The 20,428-nt window shown below is 36.9% G+C and overlaps 1 protein-coding gene across 3 annotated transcripts in view; it reads right to left on the bottom strand.

The window, feature by feature from the left end:
- The window catches only part of KIAA1958 (KIAA1958 ortholog), a 153,850-nt gene that overhangs the window by 74,482 nt on the left and 58,940 nt on the right, over positions 1-20,428 (bottom strand). For 2 of the 3 annotated variants that reach the window (XM_007094296.3, XM_015543067.2), the window contains exons 1-2: positions 12,458-12,875; positions 8,400-9,594 (exon numbers count right to left, since the gene is read on the bottom strand). In XM_007094296.3, the coding sequence (XP_007094358.1) occupies positions 8,400-9,570 (1,171 nt within the window). In that variant the 5' untranslated portion in view covers positions 9,571-9,594; positions 12,458-12,875. Of the gene's footprint in view, positions 1-8,399; positions 9,595-12,457; positions 12,876-20,428 lie in introns of those variants that run through there. The other variant, XM_042963680.1, reaches the window with a different exon arrangement.

Genomic DNA, 20,428 nt, shown 5'->3' with positions numbered 1-20,428 from the left:
CCCAGAAACTCCTGTACCCAGGTACGTAATTTTTCCCTAAGTTATATACTTGAGGTCAAGAAATTACTAATATAATGACCACACTCATGCTACTTGCGAGGCACTGGGACTGGAGAGAAGGGTACTGTGTGGAGAACACAATAAATTAGATACGTATCTAGTTCATTAACTTTCTTCTCAAAGACCTAATGAAATAAAGCTTACTCCTCTTCACCAGATCTTACAAAACTTTTGACATTACCACTACTACCAATGGCAACTCAAGGGCAAAATTATACAAGGAGAGAAAGAAATAGAAGAAGGAATAAATGAAATATATGAGGCAATTAAAAAAAAAAGTCAATGCCCAGATTTTCTTAATCCTCCTTATTTGGGCTACCTCCAGGTGATTTTGCTATTCAATCCCTTTGTCAGAGGTATCAACTTAAGAAATAGATCATTTCAGAAAATAGTATCATGTGAATTAGTGTGGAAAAAGGTACACCTAAGAAAAAACTAATAACTCAAAATTAACTTTCAACCAATATTTAACATAATGGTAAGAAGGTCCAACTGGGATTTCTCTCATTTCCCAGAACTGCCCTTTTAAATAAAGTCCATAGCTGAAAGCAAAAGTACTAAGTACCTCCTTCCGCCATTCTAGGTTCAGGGAATATGTTAACCTGTGCTTCCAACCACTTCCCAACAAGGGACACATTCCAGCAAAAACTCCCACTGGTAAGGAAGGGAAGATTTAGTGTGAGGAGAAGCTATCCCTACCCTCACCATCCTATTGATTGTTTGTACAATTTGTACAACAAGATATCATACCATACAGGCCATCCTGGTATCAGTGGTTACTTACCAAAGGGATGCCATTAATTTTAGCTGAAAATACAAACCTAGTGACAAAAAGAAAATTATTTTATTTTTCATGCAACATTTCCTAGGTTTAGAGGTTATATGCCTCCAGATTCTTTGTTTAGAACAATGAAAGCCCAATCTAGTGAGGTTCGGCAGAAAAGAATTTAATAAGGGCCACAGAGTTTCCTAGAATACCAGTAAATCAGGTTTGCAGGAATCCACAAAAAACTCTCTGACCCAACACAGATTTGCTCTGGTAGATGTCATGAAGCCACCAAACTCCAACAACGGGCCTCTAAGGCTGAAACCACTGCAGGGATGCTGCTTCTGCTACCTCTAGAAATGGCAAGATTTGCATTTGCAAAATAGATTCTTCTAAGTACTTTTTTTTTTTTTTTCAATATATGAAGTTTATTGTCAAATTGGTTTCCATACAACACCCAGTGCTCATCCCAAAAGGTGCCCTCCTCAATACCCATCACCCACCCCCCATCAACCCTCAGTTTGTTCTCAGTTTTTAAGAGTCTCTTATGCTTTGGCTCTCTCCCACTCTAACCTCTTTTTTTTTTTTTTTTTCCTTCCCCTCCCCCATGGGTTTCTGTTAAGTTTCTCAGGATCCACCTAAGAGTGAAAACATATAGTATCTGTCTAGGTACTTCTAATTGGAGTCTGGTGTGAGTGCATCTGACTGACAAAGCCCAAGGTCACAAGACTGTGCCCTCATTGAAATACAAACTTGGAACCAAGTTTTTGGCCTCTCCAATAGGGAAATGCAGATGCACAGAGGGAATTCTCTCACACAGCAAGAGTGTTCAGTTACTGGGTGGCTGGATGGAATAACAATGTGCCCCATAATATGGGTCCTGCATTCCCTAGATCACTGCTTCTTAAGCTTCAATGTGCATACAGGTTATGTGGAGATCTTATTAAAATGCAAATTTTGATTCTTTAGGTCTGGAGTAGGACCAGAGATTCTGCACTTCTTCTAAGCTTCCAGCTGATGCTGGTAATACTGGTCCATGGAACATTTTTTAGAAGATGAATGGATGTAATTGCATAACATCGGAATCTACCTCATTACTTAAAGAGTATTGAGCACAGCCTAATAATGGCAACAATGGTGATGATAATGAAAATAAAAATATTAGTAATGATAGAAACTTATTTGCTGAGTGTTTATTATATGTCAGGTATTCTCTTTAACCTATATTTTTGCATTTGGTCCTCAAACAATCCTATAAGACAGGCACTATTATTACTTTACAAATGAGAAAACAGTCTCAGGAAAATGAAATGACAGCTAATTTCACAAGGCCAGCAGGAGGCAGGGGTGAGAATCGAGCTAGGCATGTCTGATTCCAAACTCTGAATGGCCAGGCTCTACTATCTCAATGCCCAGGACTGCCTGACTTATCAATCCTCAGATAAGCATCCTGTGATAAGGAGGGAAATGATGGCATAAAACTGAGCCTGAATTTTTACTCTTCCTCCCTTATCTTTCAGAATTTATGTCTCAGGTTTTCCTGCAGGAAGGCACAGAAAAGGGTGTGGCTAAGAAAACATATTTAGTCTTGTCCTATCTTGCAAAAAGAGGCATATATTTCTTGTGGAATAAGAAAATATATATAATATCATGGATATGTATGTATACATATGCATATACAGACACACACAAGCATACATATTCATATATGTTTCTACCCCTTATGTTAGAACACTGTTCTAGTATATCCTGTCCTTGAATGACATATATAAACATCTCCTCCTATCTGCTCACATCAAAAAAAACTTAAGTGCTCAAGGGCACCTGGGTGGCTCAGTCAGTTAAGCGTCCTACTTTGCCTCAGGTCGCGATCTTGCAGTTTGTGAGAGTTCAAGCCCCACATTGGGCTCCGTGCTGACAGCTCAGCTCTCTCTCAAAAATAAACATTAAAAATAAATAAATAAACAAAATTAAAAAACTTTAAGTGCTCAAAACAAAAACAAAAATACACACAAATAGTAGTAAGTACCTACTTACTTACCTACTGGTTTGCTGCCCCTTTCAAGATTAGAACCTAGAATGAATGTCCTTGGAAGAATACCCCCATCTAACCTCCACACTTAGCTATGTGGTTTGTGTAGAACTGGCCTCAATACCATTTCCTGTTGGGGGCATGATGCTCCAAAGACTGATTCAGGGGTTAGGGGAATGCTGTGACAAAGGCAAGACATCAATCTTAGCAGCACTTGGCAATCACCTTAGGGACAATGCAGGAATCAAATATCTACAGGTAGAGATAATACCAAGGAAGCTAAGGGTGAGAAATAGCAAGAAAGAAACTAGACATCATTTGACCATTGCATAAAAGCTTGTTTCAAGATATGTCCTTGGACTATAAAGCAATTTATTCTCTTTTAACTTATTTTAACTCAGGTTTTTGGTTTTTGACAAGAAAAATCACTGTTTATGCATGTAAACACAGACCAAATAACTAGAATATATGACTTAACCAATTTTAAAAGCTTACTAAACTTGGGGCACTAGGTGGCTCACTCAGTTAGGCGTTGGACTCTTGGTTTTGGCTCAGGTCATGATCCCAGGGTCATGGGATCAGGGCCCGAGCTGGGTTCCACGCTGAGCGTGGAGTCTGCTTGGGGTTCTCTTTCTCCCTCTGTCCCTCTCCCCCACTCATGATCTCTCTCCCCACCCCCCAAAAAAAAATCTAAGAAACAAAAAACTTACTAAATTCTATTAAATACTTTAAATTATACTATTCTATTCTATTCTATTAAATACTTTAAATTATACTCTTCTTTTTCTATGAATGCATTTTGTTTTGTATAAGATATAATCAAATAGTGGGGAACCTAGCTAGTTCAGTTGGTGGAGTGAGTGACTACTGATCTCAGGGTTTTAAGTCCAAGCACTGTGTTGGGTGCAGAGATTACTTAAAAAAAAAAAATCTTAAAAAAAAAAGATATACTCAAATAATAAAAAATTAGAAGAAAAAGAGATCAACAACAACAGAATTGAAAATCTACAAACAGACCCAATTATAAGCAAAAGTGTGATATATAAACAGGAATTATTTAATGAATGATGCTGAAACATCTAACTGCAAAAATAATAAAGTGAGGTTCCAATCCAAAATATATTCTAACTGCAGAGTTAAAGGTAAAAAAAACAAAGGAGACAGGATGGGGTTGCGGGGGACCAAAAAAGAACCAGAGTAAAATACAGGTAGTTATCTGACTCAAGGGAGGCAAAGGACATCCTTAGCAAAATAACCAAAGGCAGAAAAGATGATAGCTAAATAAAGGCTAAAAAGATTAACCTTCATAAAAATTAAGAAAATCCATCTTAAAAAATGCCATCAACAAACTTACTTTAATTACACCAAAATTACTTTAACAGTAAAGAGAGAAATGTATTTCCAATGTACAAAATAGACTATGAGAGAGGTGCCTAGGTGACTCAGTCAGTTAAGCCTCCAACTCTTAGTTCTGGCTCAGGTCACAATCTCGCAGTTCGTGAGTTCAAGCCCCACATCAGGCTCTATGCTAATAGTGTGGAGCCTGCTTGGGATTCTCTCTCTCTTTCTCTCTCTGCGCCCCACCCCCCACTTGTGTGCTCTCTCTCAAAATAAATAAATAAAAACTTAAAAAAAAAATAGACTAAGTTAATATTTCCGATATATATATAGAACATACGATTTATTAGAAAAAACTAAAGATGTGTATTTTCTTTCTTTTAATGTTTATTTCTTTATTTTTGAGAGAAGGAGTGAGCAGGGGAGGAGCAGAGAGGCAGAGAGAGAGAGACAGAGACAGGGACAGAGAGAGGGACAGAGAATCCCAAGCAGGCTCCAAACTGTCAGCACAGAGCCTAACGCAGGGCCCAAACTCAGGAAATGTGATATCATGACCTGAGCTGAAATCAAGAGCCAGAAGCCTAACCAACTGAGCCACCATGTGCTCCAAGATGTGTATTTTCAAGAGAAAAACACACATATATTATAAATCCGATAAGAAAAAGTTGATCGCTTGCTACTATAAAACTTCTGGGGAAAAAGCTGATTAATAAAAGGGGTCCTTGTACAAAATCATAAAGTAAGTCGTGTGTATGTGTGTGTATTTGAGAAATATGCACATAAAAACCCAACTCACAATGCAATAGAGATTTAAATTTATAACAAATGCCCCAAATTTACATTTAAAAACCTCAAAATGTAATGGAATCTAAGCCACTGGGAGATAGTTAATAATTCTTTTAATAATATATGTCCTCTTTCCTCATTACTGTTTGCTAAGATTTGGGTTGAACAGTATAACAGGGTTGGTATGAAAATAATTTTATCCATACCTTGATTAACATTTTATCACTTTGGTTGTTTAATTTTGAACATAAATAAGGATGACTTTACACTAGGAGAATACAATTTAAATAGCATCAGTAAAACTAAATAAAATGAGACAATTTCTCTTTGTTTTTGGTTGACTCAATAGTCATTTGTCAGATTATTTATTTTAAAAATATTATTCAAAGATATGCAGTATTTCTACAATGATCTGATAAGAACTTCAGCTTATACAACATCTGTTTTCTTAAGAAGAGTACCTGATTTTGCTTACAGCAAGTTCTTTTCAAAAGCTTTCTTCTTTGCTTAGTCCCAAGTACACTTTATATATTAACTGAGTAAGGTCCATCTGTACATAATCATTCGCATACATTTGGATGTGCTGAACTCTAAATTTAAAAAAAATCTATGTTTAGAATAAAGACTACCCACTGCAATAAATATGCAAAACAAGTAAATAAAAGTGTTAGAGCACAGAGCCTAATTGGGCTCTATAGAACAATGGTAAATTTAAGTCTACGTAACGTTCACAAAAGAAAAATGTCAATCAGATTATTTGTTCCAGTGATGTTTCCAGTACAAATAGTGTTTCTTTAGCTAATGATATCTTAGCAATATAATATCCTTCCAAAGAACAACGGATCAAAAAAACATCAAAATGATTCCTTAGGAAAGTCCCATTACCAGTTCTTTATACTGTTTTTCTTAAAGGTTCAATTCCAAGCCAAACCAATTCTCCTTGCTAGAGTAAAGCTAAATCACAGTTTACAATTGTATTCATTATGTGCTGTACTTGGCCATACCTGCTTTTATAGCTATTATAAAAAAACACAATTTCATTAAGAAAAGAAAAAAGCCTAAGAGAATGTAATCTATATAAAAATAAATAGAATAAAATATTTTTTTCAAATAGGCTGAATTTCTTTTCAAAAACAATTATATAATAAGATATTCATATTTTATTTAGTAAAGAGCCTTGATGTCTCATTCCTTATCCACTAGGCAGATACAAGAAAATCTGGGGTAAGTTAGTGGAGGGGATAATACAATTACTAAGCTGTGGTACATTAGCTGAAGGATGCTGGGTAAGTTCATGGAAGGATATGTAATACAACAGTCTTACTAAGCTGTTTTGGTATACTGGACCACTGTGCAAAATACATTTCTGAATTCTACCCTCAAATATAAATTAAGTGGGAATGCAGAAAACTCTGTCAGGCCAAGTCTCCTAATTTATATTAAAAAAGGGGGGGAGGGGACGCAAATAAACTAGATACAACTATTTATTTAAGTGAAAAAGTACTACTACTTATATCCTATATGTATCAAGAGTCAGATTTCCTACCTAGTACAAAATAACGTGTCTAAATTATGCCAGGATTAGCCAAAGACCATATTGTTATTAAATGATTGAAGTAAAACTTTTAAAAGTTCAATTAACACCATTAGTCATTAGGATAATGGAAATCAAAACCATCATGAGATACTATTTCATGCATCTAATAGGATGAATTTTTTTTAATGGAAAATAACAAGTACTGGTGAGCACATTAAGGAACAGGAACCTTTTAACATTGTTGGTGATTGTAAAATGGCAGAGGTACTTTGGAAAACAGTTTGGCAGTTCCTCAAAAAATTAAGCATAGAGTTATCATACACCCAGCAATTACACTTCTAGGTAGTTGCCCAAGTGAAATGAAATTATATGTCCACACAAAAACTTGTATATGAATGTTATTAACAGTATTACTCATGACAGCCCCAAAATAAAAACAACCTAAATGCCCACCAGCTGATGAATAGGAAAACAAAATAAGGTATATCCATATAATGAAGTACTATTTGGTAACAAAAAGAAATCCTGATACATGCTACAACATAAATTAACATTTAAAAAAGTAGCTAAGTGCAAGAAGGCAGTCACAAAAGGCCACACGATATGATTCCATTTACATGAAATGAGCACAAAAGACAAATCCATAGAGACATAAAGGAGATTAGTGGTTGATGGGTTGGGAGGAGGGAAAGAGAGACTGCTGATAAGTATGGGCTCCTTTCTGGGGTGATGACAGGGTTTTGAATTATATAGTGGTAATGGCTGCACAACTCTGTAAATATACCTGAAGCCACTGGACTGTATACTTTTAAAAGAGTATATTTTATGGTATGTGAATTATATCTTGATAAAGCTGTTACTTTAAAAAGAAGGAAAAATGAATAAACTGAAAAGCATAATTCTTAGTCAGGATATGAATATTTTCATTGTGTATTTTATTAATAACACCAGGGCTATCGCAGGAAAATCATAAATTGGGTAAAGGCACAGGTACCACAGGATTCTAGGAAACTTTTCCCAAAATACAGGACTTCCTTGAGAGGATTTAAAATGAAACCAAAATGTGCCACAAATTTCTGCTTTCTCTACTCTCTGTTCTACATATCTGTCATCCTTATCCATGTTTCTACTTCTGGCCTATTAGATTTGAATAATGGATCCAAACACGCGACACCCAAGCCCCCTTTATATAATAATACCCCAGATTAAATAAGAACTGAACGTGAGAATTACAGAATATCAGAATATCAGAATAACAGAGACCTCATATGATTATTTCCCTCCCCTCTCATCCGCTGAGTTAGGCCCATGTATTCCAGGAATGCAAGTTATTTTAAATTATGAGATAAAAGATAAAATATTTCTTCTAGAATTATTTATTGCTTTTTAAAAACCTTGTTCTAAACTGCCACACCAACTAAAATGAATAGAAATGCCAAGATGGTTCAGACAAATAATAAAGGAAAAGCGCCAGTTCTATTGTCATTATTTGTCTAACCCAACATCATTTTTGGCTTCAAACAGCAATCAAATACTTTGATACTGATAGGAGACAAATTTTTTTTCAAAGATAACTCTGCTATATAAAGTTCAGCTTAAGATCAGATACAAACCTTAAATCTAGCCATGCAATATCAACAGCACAATCCTACAGCTGTCCTCTCAGCCCTGAGGTACACTGACTGGATGGATGGCCTTAATTCAGATGAATTTCCTTTAGAGTAACACCTGGATGTCATATATTTCATCATTTCTATCTTTCTGAGAATAATAAAGGCCGGAATTCTAGCAAACTGAGCCAATGGTTTCATAAGTGTTGACGGCGCAGAATTCTCTGACGTACATGGATGAGGGACTCTCTGTCGCCTCATGTGCCATACCTGGTATGCACTGTGCTGTGGCCTCAGTGGTTATGGTTGGAGCAACTGGGGGCTGCTGCTGACTGGAGCTCACTTCTGGCTCTGTGTTAACTGAGGGAGAAAGAGCTACCTCACAAGAGGAGACCTGGCTGGGCAGATGGGGCAGGAACTCTTCAGAAGCAATTTGGTCATCTTGTCCAGGCAGTTGCAGGGCAGACAAAGGGATGCTGATCTGTTTATTAGGATGGGAAGTGCTCACAGGCATCTGCATGGCCACCTGCTGGTTTGTGCCGTGGGCACTGGGAGGTCCTCTGTTTGGTGAAGCCAGAGATACCCTGGCAGTCTTCTGGACGATCGGTCTGGACATCACAGAGGGGGATGCAGACACACCATGTGGGTCCAGCTCTGTGCTGATGGCAGATGTTACATGGGGAATCAGCTTAGCAGACCCTATACAAGAGGGACCAGCATGACTCTGAGGCTTGGGTTTTGCCATCTGTGTCAATGACAGGGCTGGTCCGTCTACCCCTCCAGTCAGCTCTGCATTCGCCACAATGTAATAATCCTCGGGAATCTCTTGTTTGATTTTCTTAATGATGACATCATTGCTGCATTCATCAACCATTTGAGCTTGGGAGCTGGAATGGAGAGAAGATGGAACTATTCCAGGCCTTTTTCGAGCAATGGTTTGAGGCCTTTGGGTTTGGGGTTCAAAGTCACTATCCTCATCTGTAACAGAAGACTCACAAACCATGTCAAACAGGGTGTTTTCATCTTCATATTCTTCAACAGCTTCATCCAGTTCAGAGGGCTCACTGCAATAAGAGAAGTCACAAGAGTCTCTGGTCCGATTACAGTCTAGCTTCGCTTTCACTGGTCTCCCAGGGTACCTTTCAACAGGGCTAGTTTGTGTCTCAGAGGGCACTCCGATTATACTGGGACTATCAGAGTTAAAACTTCTGTTATCCTGGAAACAGACCCTTTCTTGGGACCCAGCTCTGCAAGTAGCTGTCAATGGCCAGTGATAAGCATGGCCAGCACTACAGCCCCACATTGCTGTGAGGTTCCCATGGGAACCTTCTGAAAGCAAGTGTTTCAGGTTTGGAATGAGGCTGCAAATGGTCCCATGGCTGTGGGCCCAGCTGACCAATTTGGACAGATTCTCAGATGAGGTATGAAGGCAATCCTCCATGTTACAGGATCAGCAGTGTCTTTCCTAAAGGGAAATAATCAAAATAAGAAGCCATTATTACCCAAGATATTCCCGTATCTCCATCATTTCAATATCCTTGAACTATGATCATGTGGTATAAAAAAGAAATGCACTTCAAAACTTTATCTAGTTAATATTGCTGCACATGGGCAGGGACTGGAAGAGAATACAGGGAAAAGTAAAAAACAGTTGATGCCTTATGGCTGTGAAACAAGAAGATTTTTGTCCGTTTCCTTCAATGTTATAATATCTACATAAAAAGTAATATCTGCATAAGAAAAAATGTGGGAAAGAAAAAAAAAACAAGCAATAAAAAAGAGGTGAGGTTTGTCATGGTACATTTTACTTCCAAAGTCACAAAAAGAGGATTAGTCAGCCCCTTAAGAGTAAAATGTATGCATTATTTGTATTAACCAAGAAAATGCACTTCCAACTTTACACTCTGCCATCAGAAACTTCATTACTGAAGGCAGAACCAACAAAGGCTGAGATCCATTCTAGGATGAGTTACAGAAGGGAAGTCAATCCTCTGTTGGGCACCAGAAAGCAATGATGCAACTAAGAGTCCAAGGAAAGAACCAAGCACTGAAGTGCAGAAGAAAAGTCTAATAGAGAAAGGAGAATGGACTGGGAGGAGAGCCACTAGAGTGCACCTGCTGGGATCTGGGTTGCAGGCAGTCTGTAGATCAGAAGCAAGGATGGGTGGGCCAGGTGCCTGGACTCTAACCAAATCTTCGGAACAGGCTTTCTGCCTCCTTGCTGTCTGAAATTCCTGAAATACTGCCTTTCATGTCACAATTTAGAGGTAAAAGATGGGTCTGGTGTGTTCCACCATCTGAGCCTCCTGGGCACCCTAGGATAACCAACTACCAAATAGGAATAAACTATTCTTTATTGGACAGACTTCAGAAAGAATCACTTGTTATGAGTCCTTGGCTGGGTAAGAGTGAGGACAAGATGATGGGCAAGAAAAGTAAAATGGGGCACGTGGAGTCTGCATGTGATTAGAAAGGTCAAGTAAAAGGGAGATCCTGGGGAGAACTGGGATGAGGGGCGTGGAGAAGAAGGAACAAGGATCTTGATGTGTGGTTAGTCGGTCCTGTTCATCTGTAGCTGTAACAAGTGGTGCCTCAGTGTAGGTGGGCTCTGCACTGAAGTACCAAGGTCTAACTATAATGTCAGGTGGTCATACAAAAGGGCACATTTGAATCTCCATGGCACCTCATCAGTAGAGTTAGGTAAAGTGAAACCTTTCACATGTTATGAGGCCTCTGTGATGTGGTCAGGACCACAGCCAACCTCTCAAACCTCATTTCCTACTAGTATGGGATTTCCCCACATTTTTTATGGTCTCCTCTTCGCTAAAGTTTCTCACCCTCCACTAGGCCTCTAAAAATTTGTTCTTTGTCTTGATATGCAGCCCTCTTCTTTATTCATCTGGAAAATCCTTTCAAAACTGAACTTGAGACCACCTCCTGTTGAAGTCTTTCCAGAACTTCTTTCAGCCTCAAAAATGTATTCAAATTCTTTTCACTTGTGCATCTATCATCTCCTGAGTTATCTCTGTACTGTTATCATTGACATTCTTGTCTGTTTCCCAAACATGACTGAGAATTACTTGAGGACAGGAACTATAATTTTGCATTCATCAATGAGGGCCTACTTGGGGATTAATACGATATGATCCTGCTTTTGAGAATTTATAATCTACTATTAATGATGAGTGAATGAATGAATAAATATATAAATGCTGGCAGTGCCATCAACACTAACAAAGTGAACACATAAGACCCTCAAATAAAGGGGTGCCTGGGTGGCTCAGTCAGTTAAGCATATGATTCTTGATTTTGGCTCAGGTCATGATCTCACAGTTTGTGAGTTCAAGTCCCATATCAGGCTTCTCACTACCTCTTTCTCTGCCCCTCCCTTTCTCAAGCTCTTTCTCTAAATAAATAAACATTTAAAAAAATCTTTTTTCAAAGACCCTCAAATAAGAAACAAGAAATTTCCTCCTATCACTTTATTGTAATCACTGAAGGGAACAGAGGATTTTCTTGCCGGTGGTATAACCAAACCACGGCTGTCTTGTGTACAGAAGACTAATACATGAGCAACCAGATTTTAAGAAGCAGCACAGTAAATGGAAAGAACAGTTACTGGCATAGGAGTTGGGAACTTCAATTCTAGTCCTGGAACCTGAGTTTGTGGCCTCAAACAAATCATAGATTACCTCTAAGCTAAAATGTCAGGACTAGATGATCTTTATGTTCCCTTCATACTTTAGGAATTTAGGGACTTATTTTTATTTGTTTCATATAACTTTAAAGTAAAAATGCAGAGAAAAGAGAAAGACTGCTACAATTAACACAATGAGCACTGAGTAATGTACAAAATTGCTGAATCACTATATTGTACACCTAACACTAATATAAAACTGCATTAACTATATTGAACTTAAAATTACAAAATTAAAAAAAAAGAAAGGGGCGCCTGGGTGGCTCAGTTGGCCGAGCATACGACTTTGGCTCAGGTCATGATCTCACGGTTCTTGAGTTCAAGTCCCGCACTGGGCTTGCTGCTATCAGCATAGAGCCCACTTTGGATCCTCTGTCCCCCTCTCTCTCTGCCCCTCCCCTGCTCATGCGCTCTCTCTCTCAAAAATAAACACACACACACACACACACACACACACACACACACACATACACATATAAAGCAAGAAGGCCTGAGGTTTTTTATTTTTGTTTTTTAAGTTTCTTAATGTCTATATTTAATTGGTATGACAGAGACTATTTGCCTACCCAGTATCCATTCTCTCATTTTCCTTACAGAAAGTCCCAATTTGTAGGGGCAGCAATATGCTTACCTGAAACATATTTCCCAGCTTCCCTTGAAATAGGAAATGTCATATAACACAGTTCTGGGCAATAATATGTTAAAAAAAAAAAAGCCACTGAGTGGGGTTTGGGAAAGCCTTCTGAAAAACAGACTTGTCCAGTTTTTGCCTTTTTTTCTTTTGCCCTTTGTCCTTCTCTTTCTTCCCGACTAGAACAAGGACATGATGGTTGGAGCTCCATATGGCAATAGAGGCCATAATGGGAGCATGGAATAAGAACTTAAAGATGGGAGAGAATAGCCAGAAGGAGGTTGGGTCCCTGTTGACATCATAAAGCCATGACATCAACTCTGGACTATCTAGGACTCTTTATTACATAAGGAAAGATGAGCCCCTTACCTTGCTTAAGCCACTGTTGTTGGAGTATTTAATTACATACAGCTGAACTCAACTACTACCTGACACACAAAAAATAACATTCATCTCTGGTTTTTGGAACCTCAGAGCAGAATCCTTCAATTTCTCTGCACCATGCCCCAGTACAATTGTTTCTCAGACTGGACTCCACAAATACATTCTTGGGAAGTCTATAATTCTATTCCAAAATGTTTTATTTTGATTCTATAAAAATATGATTATTTTAAGCATATCATGAGTCATCTAAATAATCACATTACATCCGAGTATTGCCTTTGCATCTATACTCACATTATTGTCCATAATCACCTAAAGTGACATGACTCAACTTCCAATTTGTTGGGAAACCCGTTCATGCTGTTTCCTTTTTAGCAGATATAAATACAAAACTTCTCTTTTGCATTAATTTTCAAATGAAAGGCAATCATGATTTGACGTCATGAAAATGGCATATGTGATGGTGAAGCAATATACCACTTTAAGTGTCACAGGGTAATGAGAAAATAAAAAGGAGTTGAAATAAATATATATGTTCATAGAAAATAACATACATTATGGCACAATATTTGACTAAGGACGTTGTAACAGTTCAAACAGATAAAAATGTGACAGAATCCAAACATAAAATTGTATAAGCATGTAGAACTCCAAAGAACTTACTGTATAAGTAAAAGCTACAGTAGTAAAATAAGTACCTTTACTGAAGGTCCCACAAGCCGGAAAAAAAATTATAATAAAAGACAAAGTAGATAAAATTTCAAATTTGGTTAAAAGCTTATCCACTTAATTCTATAATAATAACCTTTAAGAATCAATAGACAGTAATCAGAAGTCACTTTTATTACATTCTGAAATTCACTAGCAATCTTATGAAGAGGCTCTTAAACTTTTCTTGAGTATGATAAAGTGAAAATATTTTTCCAGTATCACTATTAATACATTTCAGCCAGGCAACCAATGTTAACCAATACAGTTATAAGAGAGCATAATTAGCTGATATTTAGGGTAATTAAATGGATTGAGTCCAAGCTGCCAAGGAATAACTATCAATATGCTGCAATATATTCTAAATTTAATAAAAATAGAATCAATAAGACAATTAGGGTATTTCCAAGGTGCTAAAAATAAATCCTTTCAAGAACCTACTGATTTCCTTCAACAGTCTGATGATAAGGTCTATGCTGAAAAATAATGCTTTTTCTACATTTTCAAGAATTAAAAATAACTTCAGACAGTATTTTCCCATATCTCATATGGGCTATGATTGGATTAGGCACACGGCTTAGGAGTTATCACGTGACACTTGATTAAAAACAAACTCAAAGAGCCCTGACTAACAGAGTTTAGGTTAAGTATGAGATCTGGTTACCCTAAATTTTCAAACAAAGCTATAAAGTTATTATCAACACTTTATATGTTAACTTAGGGAAGCAAACATTCTATATATTAGGATTCATACTATTAAAGCCAAATCAGAAACCCATTAAATATAGAGTCAGACATTCTACTATTAAATCCAACACCAAACATTAAGGTTTCAGTAATATGAAACTAATTATTATTACAGCTAATACTTATTGGACATTATTAATTTCCAGGCACTATTCTAAGACTTGACATACCAATATCCTAACTATAGTAATACTCCTAATAAATTAACTAAATTATTACCCTCATTTTATGAATAAGTAAACTAAGTCACTTGAACAAAGTAGTGGTAGAGCCAAAGTTTGAACCTTAGTCTTTCTCCAGAGCCTATGCTCTTAAAATTAACATACTACACTGCTTCTGATATAAAAGTAGAAAGATATTGTCTCCAATCTGGTTTCCTATCACATTAATGTTAATTTGAGTTTATGTTGGTTTTATAGTTTAACTTTGGTTGAATTTGTGTGATTATTTTGGTTTACAGCTGTCTCAGAACTATAAGCATAAATTTTATGTTTATACATATTTAAATAACATTATGACAAAAATGACTTAAGGCAGCACTGGGCTAAGGACAGTCCATGAAAATGTTTTTCTTTCAAAAGTTTGAGAAAAACTTCTTACAGGAAAAAAAAAGGGGGGGTATGAAAAGATTATGTCATTCTTAGAAAACCTGACAAAGTACCAATGAATACCAGCCAAATACCAGTGAATGTCTAGTTGGCTTTCACCTCACTTCAGTTCCAACAATCTGCCCACAGCCATTATAGTCTCTCTCTTGATAAGATTCTGAACCTGGGGCGCCTGGGTGGCTCAGTCAGTTAAGCATCCGACTTCGCCTCAGGTCATGATCTCACCATCCGTGAGTTCAAGCCCCGCATCAGGCTCTGGGCTGACAGCTCAGAGCCTGGAGCCTGCCTTGGATTCTGTGTCTCCCTCTCTCTCTGACCCTCCCCTGTTCATGCTCCGTCTCTCTCTGTCTCAAAAATAAACATTAAAAAAAAAATTTTTTTTATAAGATTCTGAACCTTTCAAAGGATTTAGTGTGGTGTTGTTGGAATGCCACTAAATGTCAATTGCTGATAGGTGATAAAATTGACACAAGAAAAAACAGAAAATCTTGGTAGTCATATATCTATAAAAGAAGTTGAATGCTAAAAAAAAATCCTCTCCAAAAAAAATATTTCACTGATAAATTCTATCACACATTCAAGGAAGAAATAATACCAAAATGATGCAAATATTTTCAAAAAATAGGAGAAGGGAGCACTACCCAACTTGTCTGAGGAAAACAACATAACCCTAATAACAAAAACCTGAGAAAGGTACTACAATAAAGAAAATTACAGACAAACATCCTTATTTTATACAAAAAAAAGCTTACAAAACATTACCGAAATGAATCCAACAATAAATAAAATGGTTAATAATACATCATGACCAAGTAAGACTTATCCTAAGAATGCAAGGTTGGCTGAACATTCAAAACTCCACCAATATAATTCAACATATTAACAGTCCACAGAAAAAAAAAATCCACATGAGTCATCTCAAAAGATGCAAAGCACATGACAAAATTAAACATTCATTTACAATTAAAAATGCTTAGGGACACTTGGGTGGCTCAGCCAGTTGAGTGTCTTGATTCCAGCTCAGGTCATGATCCCAGGGTTCTGGGATCAAGCCCCATGTTAAGCTCTGCGCTGAGCATACAGCCTGCTTAAGATTCTCTCTCTCTTCCTCTGCCCCTCTCCCCCACTCACACTCTCTCTCTCCCAAAAAAAACACAAAAAACAAAAAAAAACCCACCAAAAACAAAACAAAAAAACCTTGAAACATCTCTTAGTAAGCTAATATTAGTAGGAATTTCCTCAAACTCATAAAGGATAGCTGTAAAAAATCTACAGCTGATATTAAACTTAATGTAAAAGGCTGAATCATCTTCTCCCAAGATCAGTATTCTGAATGCTCACTTTCATCACTTATTCAACATCATACTAGAGGTCAGTGCCGCTGAAATAATGCAATAAAAAGAAATAAAAGGTAGAAAAATTAGAACAGAAATATAACTGTTTTACATGTAGATGATACTGTTTATGCAGAAAATTCCAGAGAATTCATGAAACTGCTAGAACTCATAAATGAATTTATTAGCAAAGTAGTAAGATAGAAGATTAATAGTTTTAAAAATCAGTTATTTTCTACATACTAACAACAAAATATTAGAAAATTAAATTTTTAAAAATTCTATTTATGGTAGTGCCAAAAGTATTAAATACCTAGGAATAAATCTAACAAAAGATGTCCAAGACTTCTATAACTAAAAACAACAAAACACTGATTAGAGAAATTAAATGTGACATAAATACAGATAAATACTATATTTGTGGATTGAAAGATTCAATATTGTTAGGTTGGTATTATTATCAACTGCTGTATCTATTCAATGCAATTCCAATCAACATTCCAGTTGGCTTTTTTAGAAGAAACAGACAAGGGGATTCTAAAATTTATATAGAAATGCAAAGGATCTCGAATAACCAAAGCAAAATCTTTAAATAAGAATAAAGTTGGAGGACTCACTATACCTGGTTTTGAAGCTTAGAATAATTTCAAGCTATAGTAATCAAGATCATGGGATCCTGACAAAAGAATAGACACATACATCAATGGAACAGAATGGGTGCTCAGAAACAGACCCACACATATTTGGTTAATTGATTTTCAACAAAGGCAAAGGCAATTCAATAGGAGAGGAAAACATTTTCAAAATACGATGCTAAATCAATTAGACAGCCATTAAAAACAAAAACAAAACCTTCAGTTAAACCACACATAAAAATTAACTCAAAATGGGAGCCCCCAGGTGGCTAAGTTGATTAAGCATCAGACTTCAGCTCAGGTCATGATCTTGCGGTTTGTGGGTTCATGCCCCACGTCTGGCTCTGTGCTGACGGCTCAGAGCCTGAAGCCTGCTTCAGATTCTGTGTCTCCCTCTCTCTCTCTGCCCCTCCCCCATTCACACTCTGGCTCTCTCTCAAAAATAAATCTAAAAAGTTAACTCAAAATGGACCTTAAACCTAATCTGAAACCTACAACTAAAAAAATTCCAGAAGAAATCCCAGGATAGTATCTTTGTGACCTTGGGGTAGGCACAGGTTTGTTAGGTTGCAAAAAGCAAGAGCCATAAAAAATCTGATAAACTGGACTCCATCAATTGCTAATGGAATATAAATAATCCAGGGATGAAGAAGGTATCCATCAAAATTAAACACACTCAACATTGCTACCTTCTTTCAGGAGATCCCCTATGTAATTTTCATTGCTATCTAAGGAAATGTGGGTATGGTCTAAAAAGCACTGATGATGTCTCAACTAACAGACCAGTGATGAACAAAGCCAGAAACAAAAGAAAAAACAAAACATGGCAAGTATAGCTCCTTTAAAAAGCCAGAAACAAGGTTTCTATGTTTTTCTTACTTGCTGAGAATGACATATACTTCCTATTTTATTATTCCATTAACTACAACTCTTAAAATCTAAAAAGTAGATTATACAATCCTAATTTCCCCATATTTTCATTAAAGGATGCAATTTATTACATATGCTACATATAGAAAATATTCAAACAACTGGAATTTTACCAAAAAAAGTCTGAAGAAAAAAGTTTCAACATTAATGCATAATAATGTACAGAAAGAAGATACTACTTTTAAAACCACAATGAAAGGACAGGGAAAGGATATTTATTCCTACTGAGGCCTGAAATGTGCTTTCCAAAATGTAAGACCCATCTATTATTTTAAAAAATGTATACGTCAGTTACATAAATTAGCACAAACATTAAAAGTGAGCTTACAGGGGCATCTGGGTGGCTCAGTGCATTGGGCATCCAACTTTGGCTCTGGTCATGATCTCACAGTTTGTGGGTTTGAGCCCCACGTCAGGCTTTTCACTGACAGCGCAAAGCCTGCTTCAGATTCTCTGTCTCTCTCTCTCTCTCTCTCTGCCCCTCCCCTGCTTATGCTCTCTCTCTCAAAAATAAAGTAGCATTTTTTAAAAAGTGAGCTTACAAATAAAGATTTCAGGGTCGCCTGGGTGGCTCAGTGGGCTAAGTGTCTGACTTCGGCTCCGGTCATGATCTTGTGGTTTGTGGGTTCGAGCCCCGCATCGAGCTCTGTGCTGATGGCTCAGAGCCTGGAGCCTGCTTTGGATTCTGTGTCTCCCTCTCTCTCTACCCCTGCTCCAATCGCATTGTCTGTCCCTATCTCAAAAATAAACATTAAAAAATAAAAATAAAAATAAACAAGAAACCAAATAAATAATTCAGATTATATGATATTTGCTTTTACTTTAATACAGTTATTAATTTTCAAATGTTATAAGTACCATGCAATCCATGATGTAATTTTTGGAAACAGATAAATCTAAAAGATACTTCGTACCTAGTAAATTAAAAAATCATAATATAAGAAAGTTTTAATTCTATACCATGAATATATAACATGTATTTCATTTATATTTCAATTCAGTAAACATCTCTTAAGTACATATTACATGCTAAATACTGTGTTATAGACTGATTTGTGCCACCCCACCCGCTGTAAAGATAGGTTTTAGTCCTAAATCCCAGTACCTCAGAATGTGACCATAAGATAACTTATAGGGGTGCCTAGGTTGCCCAGTTGGTTAAGTATATGACTCCTGATTTTGGTTCAGGTCATAATTTCACTGTTCATGAGTTCAAGCCCCGCATCGTGCTCTGCACTGACAGCATGGAGCCTGCTTGGGATTCTCTCTCCCTCTCTCTGTGCCCCTCCCCATCTCTCTCTCTCCCCCAAAATAAAATATTAAAAAAAATAATAACCTATAATTGCAGATGTAATTGGTTAAGTTTTCATGAAGTCATACAGATGTAAATGGGGTTCCTAATCCATTATGACTGGTGTCCTTATAAGGAGACAGCCACAAGAAGACAGGCACAGGGAGAAAGCCATGTGACAGCACAGATTAGAGTTATGTAGCTGCAAGCCAAGGAACACCAAAGGTTGACAGCAAACTACTAGAAGCTAGGAAGAGGAAGGAAAGATTACCCTATAGGTTTCAAAAGGAACATGATTTTGCCAACACCTTGATTTAGGACTTCTAGACTGAACTATGAAACAATACATTTTTGTTGTTGTTGTTGTTTTAAAGTTTATTTATTCTGAGAAAGTGAGAGAGTGCGAGCTCAGCCTGACGTGGGCTCAATCTCACCATGGCAAGATCACGACCTGAGCCAATATTGAGTCAGATGCTTAACCGAACGAGTCACCTAGACACCCCTCATTTTTGTTGTTTTAAGCCATTCACTTGTGGTACTTGTTGGGCAGCCCTAGGAAACCTAATACACACTGTGTAAGGCATTCCAAAAATAAAGAGAAATAAGACCAGAGTTCTTGACTCCAAGAAACTGAGAGTTGACTAGTACGTAAGTCAAGTAATTGAATGTGGTACAACAGAAGTTCCATATATGGGGATAATGGCTAATTCTACTCTGGGGTGGGGAGTATGTCTGAAAAAGTAGGGAAGGGCTAGATCATGATGGTCTTATAGATCATGTACAAGACTTGACTTTATTATAGAGATAATTTAAAAAGTATTACATGGCTGTAAGTAATGAAGTGACTTTAGAATCATAATTCTGATTATAGTTGAAGAGATCAAGACTGCAAGGCAGGAATCCCATCAGGAAAGATAATGCAGCAATTCAGGTAAGATATAGTGGTAACCTGCCTTGGATAGTAGCAGAAGGATGGAAAGAAGGGGACATACTTGAAAATCGAGTAAGAGGTAGAAGATGAAAGATTGGATAAGGGTAGTGAGAGGAAGAAAGAAGTTATAGATTCTGACTTGGCCACTGAGAAAAGGTTTGATTTTTGTTATGTTACTTTGAGGTGCTTTTAAAACACCCAAAAGGAGGTATCAAATAGTTGGATATATAGATGAGCATAAAGAGACTGATAAAAGAAATGATTTAAGGAAACAATCAGCAAAACTAAAAGGCAGCCAATGGAATGGGAGAAGATATTTGCAAATGACATGTCAGATAAAGGGCTAGGATCCAAAAACTATAAAGAACTTCTCAAACTCAACACCTGAAAAACAAATAATCCA

Source organism: Panthera tigris, chromosome D4 (assembly GCF_018350195.1).
Source record: "Panthera tigris isolate Pti1 chromosome D4, P.tigris_Pti1_mat1.1, whole genome shotgun sequence".
NCBI classification, from domain to species: Eukaryota; Metazoa; Chordata; class Mammalia; order Carnivora; family Felidae; genus Panthera; species Panthera tigris.
This window is presented reverse-complemented; position numbering and strand designations above follow the sequence as displayed.